We start from the raw sequence: 27,058 nt of genomic DNA, 5'->3' as shown, positions 1-27,058 counted from the left end.
TTTTTTTTTTGTTTCTCAGGCATGTATAAGTCCCTTTGTGGCAGTGGGAAAGAAAAAGCAAGCATTTCACTCTTTTGAAGACAGGTGGAGAAGTCCCCAAACTGAGTGCTGTATGGGCCTGTTTGCCTTTTGTTTCTCTTTACTAATTGGTAAGAATGGATGGTATTAAGTTCCTGCAAGTATGTGCATTAGAGAATTCCTACATATCCAGCCTCAGGGAATTATTCTTTGGAAAATGAAGTACTCATCAAAGCAGGAGGTGCCTGGTACAGTTCGTATCCCTGCTTACTTCTTTTCTTTTTTTCTTCTCCTTTTTTTTTTTCTTTCTCCTTCTTCCAAAAAGCTTAAGAAAAGAGCCTTTTGTCTTCTTTTCAGGAAAGTTACACTGAAATTCATCTGTGCTTTATTCATCTGCTTCCATTTGTGCCATTCATGGGCAGCTGTGGGTTACATAGGACAAAGCAGATGAATTCCTAACATCCACATTCAAAACTATGCATTGGGAAAGGTTCAAGGCCCCCCTCTCCCCCCACTTCTTTCTGGACCTGCGAAATTGGTCTAGTTTGCAGTCTCACTGCTGAGGCGTCTTTAGACTACGTTTCTCCACACACTGTATCTACATTACTAGGTACTAGGTACTATATCTACCTATATAAAGAAGAGGTCTTTTCCTTTGTATGGCAAAAATTAAYAACTTCATAAGAAGATGTAGTTTGAAAACTTCTTTACAGAAATTTATGATTAAGTACCTCGTTTTTGTGATAACTTGATTTTAAAACTCATCCACTGGAAGGACTTGAATTCACCTGTTATGAAGATAGCTTCAAATATGACACAATAAAGCTGCATCATTTTCTTAGGCTTAACTTTTGATGCAGGTTTCTTGAATTTCATAATTTCATCATTTTCAGAGCAGAGAAGTATATTTTTCTTTCTCTCTCTCTCTCTCTCTTTTTTTTTTTTTTTTTTTTTGATAGGTTACCCAGATGTGTCATGTGGAGAATCTTCATCTGACATAAATTGGCATAAAAAATTGAGAGGGTCTGGTTTGCTTTATGCACCAAGCATTCTGTAGGAGCACAAGGCAGAATGATTAATATGCTTTATCTTCACAAATTACAAGGAGCTTAAAACCAGACTTCTTTATAAATCTATCACTACTTCTTCCATCTCCAAATCTTATTGGAAAAGCCTAATTTCAGCTGATCACCTTTTAATTGTAGAATGCAGATTAGATTAGGTAAAGAAATGCTTCACCTTTTACTCTTTATACCTTCAGAAAGTTGTCTGTGGATTTTGTAACCAACATTTTGATCAAAGCCAGGTAACTTTTGATAGGCACTGGAGCAGGCCTTGCACATTTTTGGATTTGGAGACCTACCTGCAATAACCACCTCTTTCTGTTTCTCTGCAGACTCTTCGTATTCGGAGCCTCCTGATGTTCAGCAGCAGTTGAACCACTACCAGTCAGCAGCTTTGGCCAGAAACAACACCAACATCAGCCCAATACCACTTTCTGGGAATGCTGCAGGAATGGAAAAAACAGAAGCCATTCTTAACTGTGAATTTTGTGAATTTTCCTCGGGTTACATCCAGAGCATTCGGCGTCATTACCGTGACAAGCATGGAGGGAAGAAACTCTTCAAGTGCAAAGATTGTTCCTTTTATACAGGCTTTAAGTAAGTACTGTGCAAAACAGATAAACTGAACTCAAAAGGGTATTTTAGCACTTGAAAGGACTTCTGAGATCTTTGAGAGCTGGCTGTAGCTAAGAGAAACATGGCCACTGCTGACCAGAGAGAGGAACATAGGAAATGCCATGCCAGATCACAGCAGCATCCATGTAATCCATTTTCCTCTCTCCTACAACAGCCGGTACCATCTGCTGCATACAGAAGCACATGAAACCCTCACAGTAGGTTGTACTTGCTGGAGGAGAGGGTACAGGTAGTGCTCTCTTCCTTAGTATCAATGGTTAGAAGCTCATCCTCATGCTCAAAGCTTTACTTTCCAAAAATGAGGTTATTTCTTGGTACAGACAGCATGAAATATAGGACAACTAAGTGTTCTAAGTAGAGATGAGATGTGATATTCACTCTCTGAAGAAATGTCTCTTGTAATTGCATTTGCCCCACTATTTACCTAGCCAAAATACAAAGCATTCTCCAAAGTACCTCATAATGTATAGAAGCATTTCAGCAAATCCAATTAGATATTGCAGAATTGAAAATTTCAAGTTTGTATGTGCATATTTTTAGCTATTTTCCAAGGAAAAAGTGCACATACACTTGTGTTCTGATATGCTGAACCCTTGAGCATAACCTCCTCAGCTAACTTTTGAGGTCTCAAAGTTGCTAAATTCTTCAGAGATTTGTGAAAATAAGCAGCATGGTTGGGTGGAGAGGTGTGCTGTTGAAGAAAATGTTGAGCACAAACCTGTTACACATGAGAGAATCCACCAAARAGCAACCTGCAATTACAGATCTGTAGGTTTTTTGCTTCATTTGCTTACTGGCTGCTTATGCTTTATATCCTAATTACTGTCTTAAAGATTACCAGACATTGCCAGGTCCACTGAATCTTTTCCACATCTTGGTAGTGCCCTTTCTCCTGCCAGGATAAAGTGAAATCATCTTAAATCAAGCTGTAATTAAATATGTTCACAGTTATATAAAGGAGTTATGTTCTCTAATGTGGTATCTCAAACATTTGGAGATTAAGTTGTTCTAGATAAGCACAGTGCTTTTCTCTCTCAAAAATAAGGCAAAAAAAACCAAACCAGTTCCCTCTTCCACTTGCCACAAAAAATTAAAAACATGAAAGCATTCACAAAATATGGTAAAAAGTACACCTGTAGACTTTGGCAGTAACTGAATTGGGCCCAAAGGCAGTTATGTTAGTAGGTTTGCTTTGTATTCAAGCTAACAGACTTGAAGAACTTAAAAGGAACTTTGAACTCCTAATTCAGTTCAGCAAGCTGCTTAACTTTTGCAGACTTTACCACTACTTGAGGGAAAAAATGACCAAGTCCTCTAAGTTTACAACATCTCTCATTTCAGTAGTTGAGGTTGTGGTTAGAAAGGTGTGTAGTTTATTTCCTCTGTACTCATGCCTCTTGCAACTTATAAAAAGCATGCAGCTCATCTAATGACACCATGACGTTTGTTGTTCAAAAGTACCATGGAGCGTTCATTCTCTCCTCTGCATTGATACTTGGAGTATTGTGAGTCCTGTGTTTTCAGATCCATGTAACTGATGTTTTAAAACTTTTACCTACTCATTGCCAAATTCACAAGTCTGTTTTATATCCTGAATCTGAGCATTTCAGCTTACTTGGAGCTCATCCTGCAAAGACAGTAGTGGTTGAGGGTGTTTTTTGTTCTCAGAAGTAAGTCTGTCTTCCGCCTATGCAAGTCCAGAAGAGCTGCTAGGATTCTTCTCAACTTGATAAAAATTAAAGCTTTGTCAGATAGAGCACACAGAATATTTTAGAATAGAAGACAGTTAACGAGCATGAAAGATGGAAATTCTTTTGCTATCTTGACTATAGCAATGTGACTATACAGCAACCCCTGCAGAGGAATATCTTGTCAGAATGCGTGTCAGTTACTTGAGGATACAAGCCTGCAAATACCTCTGCTCATGTGTTACTCATGTGAATAGCCCTTCTGAAATGCCATGTGGCACAGTGAAGACAAGGCTGAGTGGTATCTGTACGATTTTACACGACACTTCCCTTATAGAGCTGTGACACTTCAGCGTTCCCTGCACACCTTTTCTGACTCCTTCCATGTCTCTGTCCTCTTTCACAGATCTGCTTTTACTATGCACGTGGAAGCTGGGCACTCAGCAGTTCCTGAGGAAGGACCCAAAGACCTTCGCTGTCCTCTTTGCCTATATCACACCAAATACAAACGCAACATGATTGACCATATAGTACTGCACAGAGGTAACGATGCCCCTGTATTTGTCTGTATGTGATGCAGGGAAAGCTGAATAGTGCCTCTTATTTCAGAGTGCTTCCATTAAGYTTTCTGTTTTCTGAGCACAATGTATGTTGAATAGGTCACCARCCCCTGAGTGTCTTTTATTCTGTTTCTAAATGATTAATCTTACATCCTTACTGTAATGTATAAAGTCAGCCAGTGCTGAACCAAGTCAGATTTTAAATTGTTCTTAAGSTTTTCCTCTAAAGAGGTTAACAGTCAACGAGCACCTGTTTAACAAGAGYTACACTAATTTACAACTGTGACCTAGGCCAGGGTTGTTTCCTGCATATGTCCTTGCAATGATAAAGTCCTTGCTATTGTAAACACTGTGGCAGGGTGTATCAACTAATCCTAGAAGCTCCAAAATATCCCTTGATTACTTGCTTGAAATTTTTGTCTTCATTATCTGTCTTGCTGTTCTTAAGATAAAAACAAGAATTATCATGGTTTTGTTTTTTTCTCTTAAAACTCCTTTTCTGTCTCCACTCCTGCTTTCTTTTTTTAACTCAGCTAAGAGTGGGATTAGGGATTTTTATATTCTATTAACTGCAGGCTTGCAAGCTCGGAGGAGACAGCTGTTTGGGCTCACTGGGCTGGGATTCCTGCCCRTAGCTATCACACTTGATGCTTGTAGATGGTCTGTTGGCTGCCGAAATCCAAACCCATGTGTTGGGATGGCACTTTGCCTGCTTGCAGGTTGGGCAGAGTTTCGCAGTAGGGTATTGATGGTGAGCAAACACAAGTCTTGCATGCCATCTTTTTCCTGGAGAAGCTCCTGGTGTGACAAGCGTTATCATAATTTCTTGTAACATACCACTTTTCAGTGTGGGCTGCTTAAAGTCTTTCTTGTGCTGAAGCAAGTGAGATCAGCAGAGTTCATACAAGTGTCTGCCTGCTGGAAGGCCTGCTCTAAGAAACATCTGTGGGAGCAAATGACCCGTCAGCGATTCAGAAAGCACATAGAAAAGCTGCCTTATTTGGCTATAAATGCTTGTCAGATGCTTTTACTTTGGGGGGTGCTYGTCTTTGAAGGTGTTACAGTGTTGGGTTTTGCCCAGCTTCAGTGCATGCTCCAGAATTAGCTCACTTTGGAGGAGAGCAGGTTTTGGTAGCTGTGTTCTGGGGACCCTGTGGTTTCAGGTGCTGGTAGGGTGTGCTTTGGTTTGTGGCGATGACCAAACATACAAAATATTAGAACAAGGGAGAACTTGCTGTGCTTAGGAAAATTTCCAGCAAAGGTTGACCTTATACTGGGAATGTCCAGTTGCTGCAGTGGTGAAGCATTTTGTGAGCTCAGGCTGCTGTGCTGCCTTTACAAAGCTGTTTCTGACCAACCACAAGGAATTTGTTGCATGWCAGAGAATGACAGAGCTACAGGATGGCTGAGGTTGGAAGGGACCCCTAGAGCTCATCTAGTCCAACCCCTGCACCAGCAGGGACACCCAGAGCACCGGGCACAGGGTGACATCCAGGTGGGTTGGGAAGATCTCCAGAGAAGGAGACTCCACAGCCTCCCTGGGCAGCCTGTGCCAGGGCTCGGGCACCCTCACAGKGAAGAAGTTCCTCCTCACATGGAGATGGAACCTCCTGTTTTTTAATTTATACCCATTGCCACCTGCATGAGCGGCCCTGCAGGTCTGTTCTTCTGTGTGATTCTTGCTTCAGTGACATAAAACAACCTAAGCCCTTGTGCTGTTGGGGGAAAATAAAARAAAGGCTCATAGCAAGGGATATGATGATACACCCACTAGAGTGTTGGGAGATGTAAAACAGAGGAGGGACGGCTCAGTGCAAATGGGAACTGAGCTGCTAAAGGTTCTCAGAGACCCCTAAGCCCTAAGAGAACAAGTGTTTTCCCAGGAGTGGAGCATGCAGGGATTAAAGAAAGGGGAGTCCTTCCTTAAAGTTCTTTCTAGTGTATGTATCCGGATTTAAAAGCTTTCTCTTCTGTTTAATTGTGTATAAGCTGAATTTTAGCMGTTTAATGTATGCTGAAAGGGAGAGTGAAGGCAGAACATAATCTGAGGTTGCCTTCCTTGTTTATAACCATTACACTGATAAAACATGCAATAGTCTCAAGCTGTGGTCCCTGTGGCRGAGTGAAGAGTGTATTTGTCTCTTAGGGAGCAGCTACAGGAGTTGACTTTTACTGGGCTAATGCATTATAAGGTAAAAGACTGCATGGCTTGTGAGGAAATAATTAAGCAAGGAAGGTGCTTCCTGTTTTAGGGTGAAGGCCGGCAGGATGGCTCCAAAATCCTTCTTCACTGTGTCACCTCTTCTGCCTCACAAGGGTGGTGTGAAGGCCGCTCGAGCTGCCCCCTGGGGCATCGAGCCCGAGAGGCTCGGCACGTTCAGAGAGTGCTACAGGGGCAGGAGGAGAGCGAAGGATCCTCTGAGGTTCCTCCTCACCAGTTGTGCTCCGGTTGCTCCTGATCCTTTCACACAGGACTCCTGGGTGAGCTCCTGCCCCTTGCCTGGCAGAGAGCGTGGCATTTCCCTTAGCCTGGACAATGCAGTCAGGTTTTGATATCCATTCCATCATGTTTTCCCATCCCACATGTCGAAGTCAGTATTTTTCCAGTGCTTCCAAGGTCAATATTAGGTCTGTTTTAAAATCCCTTGGGAGTTTTTCTTTTTTTCTTCTACTGTTTTACTCCCTTCTTGGTGCAAATAGAAACTCTGATCTTCCACTTCACAGAGGTAGCACCCATTTCTTTGGTGTAGTAACTTCCATGTAGAAGGGTCACATATTCTGCTTAGCCCACATCCTGAGATCTTCCARATCTCTCTTGTATACTGGTTCCCTGCAGGTGGGTATTTCTGGCATTACCCTTTCTACACACAGCTTGGTACATGAACCCCTCTGCTTTGCTTGCTTTTAGTCCTGGAGCACAAACACTTGAGAACTGTGCCTGTAGCCTGGATGCACATTGATTACAGGCAAAAAATGCACGCGTGCAGACAACATGTATTACTGAATAACTGGTCTTAACTTGGATAGCAGGACAGTTAAGTTTGTTTTCGGTTTTCATTTAAGGAAAGGAAGGTACTTATGTCTGCTGTGGTGTGTTGCTGGTTAAAGATTGTTCCTTATAATGAAGGACTAGTAGAGTCATGGGCTTTTTTGTGCCACAAGGAAAGTGTATTTGTCTTCTTTAAATTACTGTACAGCAAATACCTAGTGTATTAGTAGCTTTTCCTTTGCTCTGGTCTATATTAGAMTAAGCTTGAAAATTTCAATTCTAACTAAGTTTTGGATGTCTTAAACAGAGGTAATGCCTTTTAGGTGAGCTTTTTTGTTTATTTGTGGCTTTTTCTTCCTTTGTCTTAACACCTCTTGCTACATTGCTGCACAATAAAATCCATCCTTTTTACAAGGCACATACAGTAGTCTTTTGTTTAGATACTGCTGAACTTTGAAGTTTGCACATGGAGAAGGAAGCTAAAGCTTCCAGTTAGTGCAGAGAACTTAAAGGGTTCACTGAAATTTTGTCATTTGCCCGGATATGGTGAGTTCTAAGTGAACAGCTAAATTTAGAGAGCTTTGTGGGTGCAAATGGTGGCTGGTAGAATGGTCAGAGGTTAGAGCATCACCCTGCACAATGTGAGTTTCTGGATCCAGATCAGCCTGCAGGTTCCAAATCGTTGTCCGGAGGAAGCTCACAGCAGCACACACATGTATGTAAAAGTTGTTCTAAAACATTAATTACCTCGTAAAAGTGAAATCCTGTTTATGTTTACCATATCTTTTTCTTGTTATTATGCTGCCTCTCATTTTTGGGAGAGCTCATTGGTTGGTTATCTGTGAAATAACAGGTTTTGTAGATAGAAATTAGAAAATGGTATTTCACTCTAGAGTGACAGATAAAACCTTGTCCCATGTTTAGTGTTTTTTTTTTTGTTTTTTTTTTCTCTTAATCTATGCCATTTGCATAGATTGCAGAGGGGAAAATAAAAAGAATTTTCAAATATTTAGATTAATTCTCTTTTGGAAATCTTCATTTGGCTTTTTTTTTCCCACTTTTTAAGAACAAGTTGCCTACATCCGTGAGTCCAAAGGCACACAGCTGTAAAAAGCATCTAAAAAAGCCTTCTTCTGACCTTAGAATCACAGCTTTACATTCTGTTATCTCTTAGACCCTATTTCTCCACCCACCCCCACCCCAAATGGCCACAACTTGGCATTTTAAAAGCTACAGAATCTGTTGCTGGTGTAGAAAAGAACCTCAGGTACTCAGAGCTACATTTTTGTCAGAGCTTTGGGGAAAAAATCCATTTTGAAGCTGACAGAGAGGAAGTTGTGGAATAAGGTAACTTTTGTGTTCATGGAGAAGCTGAAGAGGATGGGATATTTAGATGGGCGGTGAGAAAATCTCTAGGGCAGTGGCGAGACATGGATTGGGCAGAGGTGAATGATTCGTTAGAGCTTTCACCACCTTAGAGAAACCAAAGGGGAATCTGCATTCCCGTAGCTCTTTGGATGTTGTTGTCCTTGATGAGGTAAGGGAACCACTGTCTCAGATCCCTGCCTTGCGAGGCCTCCTTCACTTCATGTCTGCGACCTGAGACTCAGGCCTGTTTTGGGTTTTTTTTTTTTTCGTTAGTGATGACCTGTGTGAGTAAGATCAAACTCCTCCTTTAGTCTGCGATCTGTAGGGAATAACAGGACTAAATTCCAGTCTTCCAGTTCAAGAGGCCATCCGAGGAGCAGAAGCCCGTAGTGAGGGGCCTCCTGGTGACCCTGTCCTGGAAGGTTGAATCTGGGGGTTCACTTGTGCCTGCAGCTTGGGCAACCACAGCTGACAAGTGCTAAATGTGTCAGGATTCTGGCAATTTCACTGGCAACATGGAAATTAATTGCCGCTTTCCTAAATATCTGTGTTTTGTGGGAGAGGTGGGGGGGCCTAAAATAGTTAGCAAGAGCTTTTTCAGTACGTGCTTGTAGCCATAATCTGAAGTGACGTGTGGAGGTTTTGAACCAGAGCTGCTTAAAAGCAGAGGGTGGATTGGGAGTTTCTGCCAGCTCYAACCCCACTGAGGAGCTTCCGAGGGAGTGGCTGGGATGCCAACCATGGCTTTTAGAAAGCTGGGAGGACGATGCACTGGGAATCGCCCTGTAGATTCCAAGTTTATTACGTTTCTATCAGCCGTTGCTAGCTGCCATCGAGTCCTGAACCAGAGTAGACTGCTGATCTGTCTGATTTATAGCTGTTTTKGTGTTCCCAGGCCCTGCTACTCTGACTCACGGTTGGAATCTAGTCTTGTTTGCCCCCAGAACCTCCATTCCCTTCACCCAGTGCGCACTTGCATTAGTGAGGACACCTGCACTGGTAGCCTTGAAGGATTAACTCTGTCCTTGCAGGACAAGGAGGAGTTRGTTTCAGCCCAATTGCGAATAACCATATGGCAGGTCCTATCTCTTGTGTGGGTGGTGCTTCCCAGGCTGGTGGTTGACACATTACCTGACATTCTGTAAAATTTTCTAAGCAAATGTTATCCTCTCCCCACAGAAGAGCGGGTTGTTCCCATCGAAGTCTGTCGCTCCAAACTGTCCAAGTACTTGCAGGGAGTCGTTTTCCGCTGTGATAAGTGTACCTTTACCTGCTCCAGCGACGAGAGCTTGCAGCAGCACATAGAGAAGCACAATGAACTGAAACCTTACAAATGCCAACTCTGCTACTACGAGACCAAACACACCGAGGAGCTGGATGCTCACCTGCGGGATGAGCACAAGGTAACATCCTATTGGCTTTAATCTGTAACAGTCTACTCCTTGCAATTGCTATACTTAGTTTACATCTGTTTGAATTCTGATTGCTTTTTTTTTTTTTCCCCATAAAACTTGGATTCCGTAAAACTCGGAATCTACTCGCTCYGATGCTGGATTTCACTTTCTGTAGAGAGTATATTCTTCTTTTTTCTTCTTCCAAAAAAGACTGAGTATTTCTAAAGCTGTTCAGAGTGACCAGAACTGGCTGCAAAGTATGGTTATCTGGAAAAGACGCTTGCATATGCTAAGTTTATTTAAAGAAAAGGCAAAAAAAAAGAAGCTGAGGAACAATATTAAGGCTGTGTGATTTAGCCTTTCTAAAAGCCAGAGGACTCTGGCAACTTCAGCAACGTGACATGCCATGCATATTTTAATAACAAAGAGGGCAATACATCCCTGCTTACATTAACAAGGGAAAGATAAACAGCAAGTATAACCAGGTCCAAAGTTAAGGCTGCTTTGGTGTTTGTGTGGAGTCCCTGAGTACAGACCTGAACCAGTCTTGGGGAACTCCTTGAGAGGCTTTCCACAGACAGCTGTTAACTCTGAATTATTGTAGCTGTGTTGTTATGTGAGAAAYATATTATAAGTTCTAGAACCGAGATACATTTTTGTAGTATTTATCAGAATACTTTCTTACTGCAGTTCCTAGGGAGGCAGCTATTTGTCTTCAGATACTGGAGCTGAACTGCTTCATTCCTCTCTAGAAACTCAAATTCATTGACTGAATGACAATTTCCTACAAACAAATGTATATTGATAAAATTAGCATCAAAAGACCCATCGAAACTTTTCACACTTAAAAACTATTTCACTGCATTTAAAAAATGAGCTCTGTGAGCTTACATTGGCCCCTTTTGTCCATCTGCCCTCTTCATTACTCCTTGAGGATCTTTCTGCACTTCTCATAGTGCCCAAGATGTTCCACGTCTCCCAGTCACCATGGCAAGGGCCCTCGGTTATCAAGGATGCAACATTTCCCATTCTTTGGCTTCAGGTACATTAGCCTGGGAAGAGCCGCACACTCCTTAGACACATTCCCCTTCCATCTCCTGCGGAGGGATAAAACCTAATTGGTGGYGCTGACATTTTGCTCAGCATCTTGCAGGAGTTGCAGTGCTGCACTCGTCCCTCCCTCTCCATCCTCTCTGCTTCTGTGGCTCGGTGCCTGTGCTGCTGGAGGACTGGCGTTGTTTCCTCCTGAAAGATAAATCCCAAATCCTGCCCAGCAGTGATCAATGAGCTTAGAGAGTGCTTGTCGTCCAGCGAGTATCAGCCCTAATGTCCTGGTCATGCTCCAGACTCTCCACCTCTACAGTAAATCTGGGCTGCTGCTCTGCTCTTCCTGCTGGGCAGAGCGGTGTTCCTGACCTTCCCAGATCTCATACTGCTGCTGTGGGCTGTAAAAAGCTGGTGTATTTCACCCGAGGGTTAGCCGAGTCTGACTGCTGGGTGAAGTGTCCCCATTATAGCCTGTATATCGGTTTGCAAAGCACTTTGCAGTCCTTCATAATGMAAATTAATCTGTTATTAATGAGTGAAAGTGTATGTAGCACACAGCAGCTGTGTGCTTAGTGGAGGACCTATCCTTTCATGCGTGAACCATCCACAAGGATTTTCCTTAAGTGATGGTGTGCAATAGCAATGTTTGATCACAGTGGCTTAATGCTGCGTGGGGTGGTTTTCTTGGACTGTTTTAGTTCTAATTCCTCAAAAAGAGGAAGGAATTGGAGTAGTTATTGAATGGCTTTCAGTTTTGAAATGCAGGATTGATAAATGCAGTATAAAAAGAGAAAGAAAGATCGTTATCATTGAAAAGAAGTGCTAATTTGACTGGCTGCCTGCATGTCACCTGTAGCTGTAGAAGAGGATTTGGGGACATATTGGATTTCGATTTGCATATAAGGTAATTTTTCTGCACAGTTCTTGATGGTGCTAATTGCTGACCAAAATGCTCCTTTCAAAGGTGAGCCGTAATTTTGAGCTGGTTGGACGGGTGAACTTGGATCAGTTGGAGCAGATGAAGGGGAAAACAGAAAGCTCCAGCAGTGACGAGGAAGAAAAAGACGAGGAGTTGAGCCCCAAGGCTGAAGAGAGAGGTCAGTCCTTTCATTTTATTTTTTAATTTTTTTTAATGGATTGCAACATGCCCCACCAGTCCCACCAAGCAAGGTCAGCTGTTGACTCTGCAGCACATTCCTGTAGAGTCATGCAGCATGCCAGCAGGAGCAGAATGGGGCTTTTGTCAGGACACTGTTCCTGGGGGAATCTCGTGTTTCTAATCCTTACTACAAGTTTTCTGTCTGTTAAGAAAATACATACTATGAGAAAATGCAGATAGCATCTGTGACTTATCTGTCCATACTGATAATATCTATCAGGGCTTGGAAACTACGTAAGTGCAGTATTTCAATGGTCTGTCAGATTTTCTGTGTTGGTAACCCACTTTCAGCTCCTTAACTTGGCACTGTTCAAGCAAGGATGAAGGGTCGTGGCCAAACTTATTTTTGGACTGTTACTCTTAACTATGTGCTCAGCATTCCTTCCCTCTCAGAGGGAGTCAGTCCTGTCTTTGCAGTTGGCAGCTCCAGGGCCGCAGTAGATCCATGCCCCACCTTCRGATCACTCCTCAGTTGTGTTCTTAAGTATGTGCCTAAGTTTATGACTATGACTAATCCCCCTGAGTACAGCAAGGCTCGGCCACAAGCTTGCTAATAGGGCCCAGTCAAAGCTGGCTGAGCGGAGGGGCAAAAGGAAAAGTTCTCTGAATAAAACCATGTTCCCGTATTAAAAACAACTCACTGCAAGTCTCTGGTCTCAAGTGCATATTGTCACAACCTGCCTTGGTGCATCAGTCCAGCAAGCACAGTATGTTCACTGCTCTTGAGCCTTGTGAGGCCCCATCTCAAGGCTGGAGTGATCACCCACCCTCCTGCTGCTCAGAACTGCAGTTCTCCAAGTTTCTATGGGCTTAACTGAGGACTTGTTTCCATTTTTCCTCCTAAAGCTTCCATTTGCAATGGAGTCATTTCAAACTCAACCAAGAGTTGTCTGCAAAATAAAATGTGTCTTCCTGAAGCTCTTCACACTTTGGGAAATCTAGATTTCTAGATTCAGAGGTAGCTTACAAAGCAGGAGGGGATTAGGTGATGCCATTACCTTCCTCAGCATCCRGTGCCTTGATGTTTGCTTAGTGTCACTGCAACATAAAATTCTGCCAGTGCTTGTCACTAGCACTTCATGTGCACCTGGTGACAACTTTTATTTAAATAAGAAAGAAAGTGAGTTATTTGGGAAATAATTTATGTTTTAATGCTTGTTTTCTTGACCTTTATTATGAAAATGTAGCAATATCCCAGTAATGCAGAGAGCTGAATGCATGGCTGGATGCAAAGCCCTCTGTTGACAACATCTTCTCCCAGTGGATGTTTTCCAAAGCCAAGGAACCGCACCACACCGTGCTGTTAAACACGGCCTGTCACAGCGCCTAGAGCTGTCATGGCCTTCACACCACATCAAACCACCTAATCCCAGCACCACTTGGGCGCCTGTGTCAATTGGAGCCTTCGTGGTCTTAGTGGGAAGCCGGATTTGCTCGGAGCACCGTGCACCTGGATGCGAGCGCAGACAGAGCCCCCCAAGTCTGTGGCTTCAGCCTGGTTTTCCTCCTGGGGGTCAGACCCCTAGATTCACCACATGAGACTCCGGGCGGGTGTTCACAGCCCCGAGGGCACAGAGATGACTGTGTCGCTTCTCCAAAGGGGCTCTCAGGATACCCAGCAAAGCTCATCCTATGGGCACGTCTCCTGAGCGGGGCTGAGCTGGTAGAAGGGCAGAGGAGGCACCTAATAAAGGAGAGCAGAAAGCATACGGACACAGGAGGAGGAGGAGGAGGAGGAGGAGGAAGGGGGATAAAAAAGAGGGTGCCCGGCATGCTCCATGAAGAGAACAGCTGCCCTTGCTAAGGAATGTGTCCCAGACAGGCCTCCTGTGCTGACCTTTGTATCTTGTTCTTACCAGAAACCTGAATTGAGGGTTATTTTTCTGCAGTGGGCAAAAATAAAGGATTGTGCATGTGATGCAGGAAAGTACACAGAGAGATCAGGTGTCTGTGCAGGGAGGAGCAGGTCCTGATGCACTTCCAGGAGAGCCATCCGTATTCACAGACCTGGAAACAAAGCTGCTCAAGAAACATCCCTTCAAGTCTTGTGAAGGGATGGTGGATGTTAATGGGAGCTGCAGGAAGCCACCCTATCCACTTGAGCAAAGCAGCCCCATTGTGCAATGTCTCTCCCCTGTGTAGGCCCGGAATAAATTTCCTATTGTGTGCTATGGGGTAGGTGTGTTCCCACACAGACAAGCAAATGTTGTCTGCACAACTTGTGTCCTCTGTAGGTGTTTGCCCCTCTACCATGACTAGTATTGTGGTGGTAGTTTAAAATTTGTAGTGGGCATATGGTATTAAACTCTGGGTGTAAACGAAGTAGGATCATTGACTTACTTTCTGCTGTTCTTATAGGTACACTACCTTACTTTGTGATGTTTAACTCCATTATAATTCACTAGAACTAAGAAATATTGAACTTTTTTTTTAAGAGGGAAGAGAAAAAAATGGTATAAAGCATTTGAACTTTATTGAAGGCTAATTAGTGGCAAATGTGTTGCAAAATACCTTTATGAAACTTACAGTGATAATGTRTGTGCGCAGTTTTAATTTCATAGGCTGATCCTGAACAAAATAAAATTAAGAGTGAAGAAACCAAGTGAGCAGAGACCAGAACTGAAATGAAGCAAAATCTCTTTTATTATGTAGTTTGGGAGGAGTCAGAAGGACATTCTGTTGATTTCTTGCTTAAGATAATCCCTGCTAAGGAATTAATGCTCTGAGCAGATGGTGCTGTCTCATTTCCAGCAAAAAGAATCAAGTGAGATAGTCCATGCAATTATTTTTAATGGCTTGTGCGGTGATCTTCTTAATTTGTAAGAAAATGTTTCATCTTTTGTTAAAGCTGACTCTGTTCACATGGGGTTTGGCTTTCATAAATACTGCTCCCTCAGCTGCCAGGGACTTCACTTCTATTACTTAGGTGCTTGACACTTCTGCAAATGAGGCCTCAAGCATCCTGTATAAAAGATGAGGATGGGCTGAAACACCTATGCAGTTACAGGACTGCCAGAGATATTCTCCAGCTCATGAGACTTCATGATGAGGGGATGTCTCCTTTGTATGAGGATTATATGTTCAGTATACCAAATCTCTCTCTTTCCTTAAATTTGCTCTACCAATTTTAAAAATTAAAGGCAGACTCAAGTGGGATTTTGTGGGTTGCGTTGAGGCTATTTCAACACTAAAYGTCTCTCAGAGGTGGGTTTGAATTAAAGCTCCACAGTTTCTTTCTTTGTTCAAATACAAGGACAGCAAGTAGTAACTCTGAACACCTTTTTTGTGGAGATGTCTTGGGAGTTAGGATGGGACTTGTGACCAGCAGTGTCACTTGGCTTTGTGGAGGAGGGGTCTACATCTCTGCTAACACCTCTAGTGAATGAGTTGATGAGGATCTGCTTTTGATTCTCAAGGATATTTTTTTTTGTCTTTGACAAAAAGGGGCAAGAAAAGGCTCCCTCCCTGTGCTGGTACTGTCGTGCTCACAGCAGGTGTGTGTCCTTTTGCAGATCCCATGATGTTTCCTGGCAGCGGCCCTCTGGAGAAGCGCTTCCCGTGTGAGTTCTGCGGCCGGTCGTTCACGGAGGGCTCCGAGTGGGAGCGACACGTGCTGAGACACGGCATGTAAGTTGGTTGAGACTCCTTAGCTGAACTGCCAAAAGGAACGACACGTCTTCTGAATGTTCCCTGCTTGAGCAGCAAGGTTGGACTAGATAATCTCTACATGTCCCTTCCAACCTCGACCATTCTGTGATTCCACCAGCTATTTCTCTCCTCCCAGGGAAAGCCCTGTGGTGAAGGCCAATACAGGTGTACGACAAGTAGGGATGACTGTTATTAGGTGTCCTTGAGTAGAGAGAGGTTCTTGTCCATTCTGTTTAACCTAGCAGCTCTGATGACTTCAAAATTCTTGTGGTTCTCTCCACATTACGTGTACATTTCAATTCTGAATCAGATCTCAAAGAGAAAGAAACATCTTACAATGGACAAAACAGGGTTTAGCTGTGATCMTGAAACCTAAGCTTTGTTTCAGGATGAATACCACTTTGGCTAGTCAAGTCTGCTGTTGATTTTGCTTGCCAGTGGAGCAGCATGAAAAATGATGGAAAGCAAAAGGAGTGTTCCTGTGTTAAGGGTTTTTGTCTTTATTTTTACGATATCTTATCATGCTTGCAGCTAAACTTGCAGAGCAGTGTAAAGAATTATGTGTGGAGAAATGTCAAGACCTTCAAGGGAAGTAAAATCAATCTGAATGATCTCTCGCTAAAATGTCCACAGTGAAGTTAATAGCAAAGATCTTTGCCTTTACTGTGTATAAATAACAGTCTGTATACTGTGGGATGACACAGATAGACATCTCTGGAACATTCATCTTCCTTCTCTGGATGATGATCTGGTCAGTAGAAGAGATGTCTTTGCTGACCATAATTTCTTCAAAGAGTAGATCTCACTCAAGATTACGGACGTGTGGAAAACATTTGAATACAATATTGCAGCTTGACTGTGGAAGGGTGAGAAATACTACTTCTCTTACCCTTTATCTTGTCTGAGTACTTGAAAAGTAGCATGCTGTAAAACACTTTATTGGATCATTAAGTCTTTGAGAAAAGTACTCTCTTTTCCTGTGCCTTTGTTGGGTACCTAATGAGTCTTGTTCACAAGAGAAAAGGAGAGGATTGAGGTTTTTCTCTCTCATCTCTTTCTGCCCAAGCCTCAAACGAATAAAGATCTGGTTTCAAAGCTAAAATGCCCAGGTCCCACTACCACCTTCATTCCACCACCAGTCCTATTGAACCCGAGATGTCCGCAGTGTGGCTGTTGGGTTTCAGAGAGAGCTGCACCCCTACCCYGTGTCACGTGCCTGTGTCTTTAGCTTTACCTGAGCTATAATATTTTCTCTTTCCTGYGTCGTTTCTTGGCAGGGCGCTCAACGAATGCAAGCGCAGGGGCTGCGAGGACATCCAGCCCAAGGAGGACGTGGAGGAGGCGGTCAACGTGCTGCCGGTAGAAGATAAGGAGAGCATCGAGAAGATGATGGTGGACTTTTCCCACAGCAGCGAAGCAGCAGCCTGCGTGGTAGCTGCTGACAAACCTCTCCAAGGGAACTCAGAGGCCAAAAACGAATAAGCATTTGGTGTGATTTTAATCAACTTACTTGAACAGTGATGAAGGGGATAGGGTGGGTGGGCAGGGTGGGTGGAAGGAAGAAACAAAGCTGCTTTTAGGACTGAATGATCTATTTTCAAAGCACTGGTACCTGTGTGAGTGTGTGTATATTAAAGTTATTTAAATGATGGTATAAGTGGCTCCATTACATCACTGCATCCTTTCCTCTGGATCTTGACAATGGGAAGTTATGTTCATCTTGGACTAATGAAACAACTCCCCATGTTCCTACATTACACAACGTGCTTTGCAGTGGAGACCCAGATTGTTGGTGAATGGAAGCGTCGTGAGCATGGAAGCAGGGGATGGGGAGGGCCGGGGATAACTTTGCAACGCACAAATTTGGGTGCGTTTTTCTAGTTTTAATACATAACGCTTTTCCAGACTGAATGCAACTGCTTTAGAAAAGAAAAAAAAAAAAAGAAAAAAAAACAAACTAAGAAAAAAATACAAAAAAAAAAAAACAAAACGAAAAAATAAAAACCAGAAACTGCTTTGCTTAAAACAGTCACCTGTTTCCTAGTACCTCAAAATTAACCAAGGGAGATCTCTGCATTTGTCAGTACTACCTGTTGTCGTTGTGGTTAAATGTAGAGAGACTGCTGGGCAAGGTGGTGAAAGGAGGAAGAAGAGTTTTAAAGGAAAACAAATTGTGCTTAAAATCCCAGTGTGGGTTTTATTTCTTAAAATACTGTGATTTTTTTAATTATTTTAGTAAAAAAAAAAAAAAAAAAAGAGAGAGAGACTTTAATTCCTAGATAACTGTTTGTGAATTGTCATCCTTTATTCCAGGTAAGCTGTTTGTTAGTATTCAACTATGATTTTAGAATTTGGTAGATTTCATGTGACTGATTGTGCCGTTTTGTTTGCCAYATGTTTCCTTTCTATCAGCCTAAGGTGTTACAAATACAGCACAATTAAGTTTCTCATGTAAAACAAATATTTGTTTTCAAGGGGAGGGACAGGGAAAGGAGACTAGATTTTGTGAATAGATTTTTGTTGTTGCTGTTGTTGTTAATTTTAAACATACAGATATAACAAAGAAGTTTTAACTTTCTTTTTTTTTTAAAAAAACAAAAACTAAAGAACCAAACTTATGGCACAGCTATGCAGCTTGCGGGCCAAACACGTAGGTCCTCGTAACTATTCTGTTGCTTGTCATATTAACACCTATCAGTCTCACACTAGTATTTTTTTTATTAAGATTGGCTGCCTTTTTTTCTCCTGTCTGTGGTGTGTGTTTTTTCTTTCTTTCATTTTTTTGGTAGGGTGGGAGGGAGGGGTGTCCATTAACACATCTTTTTGCAAGTGGAGGTGAAATAGTTACATATGACATTGAGCCTGGAGAACTACTCTTAACTCTATTAAGGACGGGAGTTGCTAGTTTTTTTTTCTCCTCCTCCTTAGCTTTTAGCATGAGGGGAGCAGCGTAGAGTGAATAGGAACCTGCGTACCTAGTGGCTGATTCTGTGCTTTTTCTTGGGTGGAAAGCCTACCAAACTCAACAGGACTTTTTGCCTAAGCAAAGAACACAGGATCTAACGCCCATGGTGTGTTCTGATTGTGAACAAAAGAAGAAGAAAAAAAAAAAAAAAAAGGAAAAAAAATGGAAAAAAACAAAACCACAAAAAAAAGGTTTATTTCCAAAAAGTAGAAAGTACTTGACTGAAACCTAGTTTTAGAAATGCATGTGTCTTTGTTTGTTTTTTTTTGTTTTGGGGAAGCAAGGGGGGCGGGGGGAAAATAGGAAGCTGCTTAGGAAATGGTGTCCCAGGGAGCTTCACGTAAAATTGATGGCAAAAATGTTGCATTTGTGGAATAAGTGCTATTTGAGAAGCATGGTGTTTTGTTTTTAAGGATTCATCAGTTGTGGGTTTGGGGATATTTTCTACTTTTGATTTTTTGGTTTTAGATTTTTTTGAAATAGGGAGGGAGTGTCATGTGAAAAACATATTGGAGGGACAAATATAAATACACATTTTGTGTCTGTATTTGTTTTTTAATTGGCTTCATTTCAAATGTATTTAAACAGTTCCATACCTGGATTGGGTGTTTGTAATGGTTACCAAAAACAAAAAAGAAAAAAAAAAAAAAAAAGAAATGATTGTGACATGCTTTTATCACTACTTTATTTTTCAAATAACATGTAAATATTGTAATCCATTGGATTTTGTTTTGCTAACCTGTTAATACAAATATGGGACCATTATCCTTTTAACAAACCTAGAATGTCATATTTTTTTTTCTTTTTTTTTTCTTTTCCCAAAAATGTAAACCTGATATATTGTGGACACACATTTTAGATGCATTATTATGATTCTGTTGACTGTAATGACATAGAATTGAAAATAACATTTTTTTTCATTGTTTAATTTATACAGAGGACTTTTTCAGAGTTTGTCAGAAGGAACTAAATAGCAAAATGCTAACCCATTGGCTTCAGCACTCGGTATTTCCTGATTTTTAAATTACTGCTTACTGATTGGGGATAGGAAGGGGATACTGAACTGTTGCACTGACGGGTTTGTTTTTTTTAAAAAAAAAAAAGCAATGAAAATTAATAAAAACTTTTTAAGAGTGTGTACCTGTGTGTGGAGTTTTCTGTTCCTTGTTCTGCTTCTTGTTTTAGTGCTGTAGAAACGTCTGCACGACTTAGCTAGCAGCTCTGCGAATGAGCAAGGCACCCTTTTCCAYCACATCTCTCTTTCCTCCCTGGTTTCATACAGGAAATTTTGGACATATGCAACGAGGATGGAGTGGTTCTCCACTGCTCATGCATCTCTGGCATATCCTTAAAGTACCTTGAGTATCCCATCAACCCAACATCCATCACAGACCATGGGCATGATGCCATGGTCTACTGACTCCTCCTGAACCCAAACACAGAAACGAGGAAATTGTGCAGGCTGCCCTAAAAGGTGAAAATAGATGGAGACAGGCTGATCCGTGGAATACCAACCAAATCTCTGCATTATTTGGGGCACTGTGTGCTTCCGTATCTGGTGACCTTTTGGAATTCAAATAGTCACATAGTCAAATAGAAGTAAGCTGAAGGAGAGGATGGTATTTTCTCTTTCTCCMCTGAAAATTTAAAATAATACTTTTGGGTCTTTCCTGAAACTTACCTCATGAAAATAGTTTCTTAAAGCCCATAGGAAAGATGTCTGAGTTCTGTTCCTGAGGGCTTTTAATCAGAGTGTGTTTCCGGTTTAACTTTTTGATTTTACTGGAACTAGAACAAGTTCCAAGTTCCAACAAGTGAATGTACAGGATGATACACAAGTGAAAAGTTCTCTCATCTCATATCTCTACATRCATTCACTTTCTTTTTTTCTTCATCTCTCTCCCCACTAGTAAATGTATTTCATAGTAGGGTACTTAATCCCTTACTTTATATAGAAAAACAAAATTTACGTGCATTAGGCTCTCAGATACTTTTTTTTTCCTGTGGTCTTAGGAAACAATTTGTTAGGGAGATCTACAAATAATTTGCACACTGTATATTCTACCCCCAAGCTGCATTTCCACTGATTTAAAAAAGGCAAAGTGTTGTTATAAGTTACTAAGTTACTAACAAATTATATAATGAACTAAAAGGCCACTGATGAATTCTAGAGTTTTACAGTTCTTATCATGTTCACCTCAGTGGCAGAATTATCTATGTGAAGCTGAAATACAATCCTTGATTTCCTGTCATGAGTGGCTAGTTCACCTGTCTTGAAAGTCCTGTGTTGAACTGAAACACAGTTTAAAGGAAATGGAGGAGGAAGAGCCAAACGAAAAAGTGTTTGTTTTCTTTTGCTTTGTTTTTGTAACGAGTCTTTACTCACACTATTTACCTGCCTTGCAGACCAACTCCCCTTCTGGTAACTGGCAGCCTTCAGCCTCATGGTCCTCAGCTTCGCAAAGAGCAGCTGTGCCGTGGGACATTTGTTGTTCTGCGCACACTATATTCCCAGCCTTATTGATCTTCCTCTTCTTAAGAAGCCTGGGTAAATGTTTGCTGCCTTATTACTAGTAAGCTAGTGAGATTTCCTTTTGGCTTTGAGGCTCGGTGTCTTGAATTCCCTCCATGCAGTGATCTTGGTTTCATGTGGATGCTGGTGCAACRATTCTGCTGAAGTTGCTATGGGAAGGGAGACTCAAATCTGCCTTGCCTTCCCATATGCACCCTATTTCTCCATGGAGAAGGATTTGGACAGCCGAAACCATCGATTGCCCATGGAGTCATGGATCACCACTTGAGTGAGGGATGGCCAGGTCATGTTGAGTGAGGATTATAGAATTAGAGAGCTATAAAGTTTTCCATAAAATGTCTACTGTCTGCAAAGCGACCATGTCTATCTGAAATTTTGATGTTTGAAGCCCAGATAATTCGAGGAGGAGCCTTAAGGAATCATAGAATCATTACATGTGGAATAGACTTTCAAGATCTTTGAGTACAAATGTAGACCTTCARCACCATGACTGTTAAGCTATGTCCCTAAGTGCCTCATCTGCTCATTTCTTGAAAACTGCCAGGGATTGGGACTCCACCACTTCCCTGGGCAGCCTGTTCCAATGCTTGATTACTGTTTTTGCTCTTAAAGTGCCAGATTTTCTCTCCTGGCTTCAAGAAAACACCTGGACAAAATTGCATATATAGTTTATGTATGTATAGTTTAATGATAATGATAATGATGCGCTCAGGTTTATCTCCATCCCCTCATCCTGAAGTTTTTCTTCTTTGATCCTTTTCTGACAGTACAGGACTTTCTCTCCATGAGAACCAGCAATAGCAGCAATAATCCAGAATAGGAAAGGACTCSAGTAGCAAAGTTTTTGAGGTAAAGATAGACATATGATGTTGTAGAAACCTCTCTTCTTCTTTTGCTGCAGGCTTAATGTCCCTCCCACCACATTCCTGCCCTGCCCAGAACCAGGGTGTTCAGTTTGAGCAGTCTGGAGAACAAACTTCTGCCTTGAAGGCTACRCTCCATCTTGTAAAACTTTGGATASCTTCTCATCTTTCACTTTCCACTTTCAGATAAAACACAGAATGACAGAATCACAGAATATTYAAGGTTGGAAGGGACCTCTAGAGATCATCTAGTCCAAACTTCCTGCTCAAGCAGGCACACCTAGAGCACGGGGCACAGGGCAGCATCCAGGYGGGTTTTGAAGACCTCCAGAGTGGGAGACTCCACAACCTCCTGGGCAGCCTGTTCCACTGCTCTGTCACCCTAACAGTAAAGAAGTTCCTCCTCACCTGGAGACGGAACTTCTTATGCTTCAGCTTGTGGCCATTACCCCTCGTCCTGTCGCTGGCCACCAGTGAGAACAGCCTGTCCTCTTCCTCCCCACATTCTCCCTTCCTGAACTTATACACATTAATCATATCCCCTCTGAGCCTTCTCTTCTCCACAGAAAACAGGCCCAGCTCACTCAGCCTCTCCTCATACGAGAGATGTTCCATTCCCTTAATCATCYTRGTTGCTCTTCTCTGGACCCTAAAACAGTTGAGGGCCTAACTGTAAACCAAAAGTAAGGCTAGTGGCATAAGTAAAAGAGCAAAATCCTGGCCAAAATCTTGGTAAGAAAGGCTGATGTCCATTTGAATCAGGTGAAGTTTGGAGAGCTTAGCTGTAGATATTTTCATTCCTGCTGTGTCTGCAGTTACTTAACTCTTGTGTGGAGATATAGTATATACTTTGMAAGGATGGAGGGGAGAGAAGGAAGGCTGGTTCACCAGGCATGAGATACATGTGCACATGAATATAATAGAAGAACAAAAAAATCAGAACAATAGAAAAACTTTTCTAATGGGAAAGTGGTGCAGTGCTAAAGCAAGCCACCCAGTTGTCCAGTGGTATCTTTATGTTTGGTTGCTTTTCAGATTCATCCAAAGCCATAACTAACCTCATCTAATGCTGCCAAAAATCACACTTTTGGCAAGAAGGTGGAAACTACATTTCCTATTGCAAAATAAACTTCTTCAGTGTTTTCTTAACTTTTTTTTTTTTAAAAAATTATTACTGATTTATTGAAATCCCTGGGTTTTGTAGGAGTAAAATATTCTAAGAATATTCTGATTCATTCACAGACTCGTCTCAGACAGTAACGTTTTCCCTGTCCTACATCTGGTCATTTTTGACTGAACAGTAGAACCAAAACATTTTTAAACAGATTTCTCTGGATGTTTGTATGCATCATTAATGGAAGGTAGCAACAAACAACTCTTACCTCTAGAAAATGGCTGTCATACTGGAGTAGATATCTGTCTGMATCAGTGGATTTCATCTTAGCCAAAATTATTTCACTAATTCTGATCTGAAATCCATAATTCCCATTCTCCCGCACTTCCACAATATACTATGAATTAAGTAAGACCTCCAACAGCATAGTACCAGCATCATGACGTTATATTTTTGCTTTGCGTTTGTGATTGAGCCGACACTCTCACTCGTTACAATTGGGAAAATGGAATCCAAAGTTTTGCCAATATGGGAAAAAAAAGAAAAAAAGAAACAGAATCTCATTGCATAATAAATCTCATTGCATAATACATTTCATAAGTAACACTATTTACATTTCTTCTACTGCATCTGAGAAATATTTTGCTCTAGCAGAATGTGGAAGTTGATAAGATCAGTTCTCTGCATAGTTCAACGTCCTGACTCTTAAAGAAAGAGTCAAAACATCCTATGATGACCAGGAAGGGAATAATCTGCGCCTTACAAAAATCTCATCGTGATATCTTTTGGATAATGCCTTAAATTCAGAAGCATAAGGAGTCCTCTCTCTTTCACATTTATTTTGCTATATACCAATATAACGCTCCAGTTACAGTATTATTTCTGTCAATGTTGTTTTAAATACTACTGAACTTTTGGGTTCTGCCGTAAGAAATGACAGGTACAATACTTCTGGTGTTAAAATACTTTGGCTATTTTATTATCCTAAAAAGAAGTGCTTCCCCACAGTTGATTATGTGGTCTCTGTTATCTTTATGTTGTTCATAAAATAAGTTTTACATGCATATAAATAATCTGTCAAGAACTCCATTTGATTCATTTCAGCTAGGATGCTTTGGAAAATAATAAAATCAGCTGTTGAGATGAGAAAAGACATGCYTCTCCTTTACTTTGCAAATAATTTGCCTCTTTGAACAGTTGTGTAAAAACAAATATGCCTCAGCTTGATTCATGAATTCTCTATTGAATTTACACTTCTATTAATGAAGAGCTTAGCTTAGTCTAGCCAACTGCACATGCATGACTTCCAAATCTAAGAGAAAAGTGTCTCTCTGCAGCTGTTCTGTTGTGCTCTCACCAGTGTTTAAAGAGAGAAATGTATTTACCAGCTATGTCTCAAATTAATTTAGCTTGTGTTGAAACCGTTGGACTGAAATTTTAACTTTTCTCTGCAACTAAAGGAAATCCYGCTAAGCTACTAGGTCAAAGGATGCTTTGAATCTTTGTGGAGTYATTTAAACTGCGATCATTGAAGTCTTCTGCCAGAGATGTGGGAGTAAGAAAGCTGGTAGTTTTGGTCTATATGAAACAGCAGATTATTAGAAGATAAGGTCCATGAAGCAATACATACATTAAATATTATCTCCAGAGAATGTTTCCTTCTGCTTAGACTTTCAGGATCTCAGCTATGTTATTATTGTAACCACGTGATTTAAGAAATAGCAATAATGCAAAGCTAGAGGGGATTTGRCTTCCCTAGGTAAATAAACATACAGCATGAAAAAGACATTGCCTGTGCTAGGAAGTAAAGCCTTTGAGCTATTTGCTGTAGCTGTAAAGTATTTCTAGCTGTTGCTCTAGGCATGCCTTGGAGGACAGACGGGAAAGGAGGTTCACTCCCCACATGGCCCAGCTGTTCCTGGAATGACCTTTCCCATCTCTTTTCRAGGGATTGCTTCCATAACCAGGGAACAAGTTCCAGCCACTGTGAAGCCGACAGGAGCTGTGGTGTTGCCTTGAGGACAGCAAGGAGTCCCACTGGACACCAGTGTCACACATCTGCAAGACAAGGACTGCACAACCACCACCCCTATGCAAGGGAAAACAGAAAGAAGGGGAAAAAATAGAGCTGTCCACGAGGCTCTGGTTGGGACCAGAAAGAGCATCTTCCTATCTGCCCTCATCAGCCCTTCTAGGCTCTTCTGGAGGGGAAGCACAAAAAGGACGTGTGCTGTTTTGGCTCCCTCACAGAAAATGACTTTAGGGGGTGAATCAATTTAAACACGCCTGATCCTGCTCTGAGAAATTGGCTCATCTTCTGTCCTCTCCACCAAAAGCATGAGGTGATCTGATGTAGATATCATGTCCTATGTAATTAACTCAACTGACAGCCGCAACAAAAGAATAATTATATTCTTACCAATGGATTAAACGTACATTGTTATTTAATCCATTTAACATACATGTTTAGCAATTAGGACCTCATTCTGCAGGGATTCATGCTGTAACTTAGATTTCTTCCCATGTAATTTAATTGGAAAGCTGACAAGGAAAAGCTGTTTTCCCATTAGTTTATATGAAATGGGTGCTKTTTCTGAGTTGTGGGCTGTGCACAGGGATGCTGTGCAACCTAGGAGAGCCTTGGAGTAAGATGGAAAGGAGAAATGGGAGATGAAGGTCACCAAACCAATATGCTAGTTACACACACACAGTGGTAAAGCAAGTGAATGCACTACTTGCTTGGCAGRCTCCTTGGTTTTAAAGGACTGAAACAGTAGAATGGGAATTTTAGATGTTTGGGGTGGGTTTTTGAAGAGCCTTTGGCACTTGAACACTTTTGACCTTTTGAAAATCTCTTTTTCCATGAAGAAGTGGATGAAATACATGGATGCTTTTGGCACTTCTTTGAGACAGAGAAGAGGATGCCTCCCACATGGGATCTCTGTTTTTCTGGAGTAGGGCACTATGGCCAGATCTGCTTGGCCTGGGAAAAGGAGACCTAGGAGTAAGTGTCACTCTGGAGCATGAACTACATGATTATGTACTCTGTGCTCAGACAAAAGCATGATTAGATAGAGATGTCAGTCACCAATGGAAAATACTTTGCTTACAAGTGGTTAATCTTTTCAGGGAAAYGGTGATCACTTTGATTTTAATACCAAACGGGAATCTTGAATGAAATTAGCTGCAAATGTATCTCAGTTAAAATGATCTAACTGGATTTCAGAGCACTCCATCCTGGTATGAACACTAGCAAAGTTTGCAAGTGAGTTGGCAAGGGTGCAATACCAACAGGCTCTTCTCCGGCACTTAGGTCAATTTCTGCCTTACCAGTTTGCTGATCGATTTTGTGTTTTAGTCATACTTTCTGCAAATAATGAGAACTTCATATGTAAGTTGTTTGTCTTTTTAGCATGATAACTTAAGTATCTGGGACCTGGCCATTATGTGTACGTCTTCCAGATGTCTGAGGTCATCGCTAGGGTACGTACATTTCCTTCTGAAAGCTAGTGATGGAAGAGAAAAAATACACACTTGGACAGCCGTGGTGCAAGCTCGCTTCTTAATTCCTGCCCATGTGGTTACCTGTAACTACCAGCCATGCTTAGATAGCACTTTTCCTTGCAGACTTCAAAGCAGTGGATAAAGAAAGCTAAGATGCAAATACCTCTTTTCAGCACCAAGATGTAATAAATCCATTTCTCCTCTCCCCATCTGCTCCAACTCTGGCCTTTAAGGCTGCAGTGATTCTTCTAGAGCTACTTGATAAGAACAGGTAGTAAATAAGCTATTTATATTGCACCTTACGTGGCAGGAAAGTCCTGCAKTCACTGAGGGGTCCCCTGGGCTCTATCCCTGTGTGACCATTGCTGTGTGACCACCAACGTGGGTCTCCTCCCCAGCTCCCATGGGCAGCCTCATGTCTCTGGCCTGGAGCTGGGTCTCAGCTCTTCTACCACATCCAAATTCTCTGTATGCCTTGGAGAAGTCACGAGCTTAATACTGCCCAGTC

General features: G+C 41.7%; 1 protein-coding gene across 5 annotated transcripts in view; it reads left to right on the top strand.

The window, feature by feature from the left end:
• ZNF462 (zinc finger protein 462) overlaps nucleotides 1-17,495 on the top strand; it is an 86,877-nt gene extending 69,382 nt beyond the window's left edge. For 4 of the 5 annotated variants that reach the window (XM_026049924.1, XM_026049925.1, XM_026049926.1 and 1 more), the window contains 6 exons: nucleotides 1,415-1,679; nucleotides 3,813-3,949; nucleotides 9,503-9,726; nucleotides 11,729-11,861; nucleotides 15,436-15,550; nucleotides 16,849-17,495. In XM_026049924.1, coding sequence (XP_025905709.1) covers nucleotides 1,415-1,679; nucleotides 3,813-3,949; nucleotides 9,503-9,726; nucleotides 11,729-11,861; nucleotides 15,436-15,550; nucleotides 16,849-17,053 — 1,079 coding nt within the window. In that variant the 3' untranslated portion in view covers nucleotides 17,054-17,495. Of the gene's footprint in view, nucleotides 1-1,414; nucleotides 1,680-3,812; nucleotides 3,982-9,502; nucleotides 9,727-11,728; nucleotides 11,862-15,435; nucleotides 15,551-16,848 lie in introns of those variants that run through there. The other variant, XM_026049927.1, reaches the window with a different exon arrangement.
• The last annotated feature ends 9,563 nt before the right edge of the window (nucleotides 17,496-27,058 follow it).

Source organism: Nothoprocta perdicaria, unplaced genomic scaffold (assembly GCF_003342845.1).
Source record: "Nothoprocta perdicaria isolate Ctin4 unplaced genomic scaffold, notPer1 scaffold_63, whole genome shotgun sequence".
NCBI classification, from domain to species: Eukaryota; Metazoa; Chordata; class Aves; order Tinamiformes; family Tinamidae; genus Nothoprocta; species Nothoprocta perdicaria.
The sequence above is the reverse complement of the archived record's forward strand: the minus strand, read 5'-3'. Positions and strand labels throughout refer to the sequence as shown.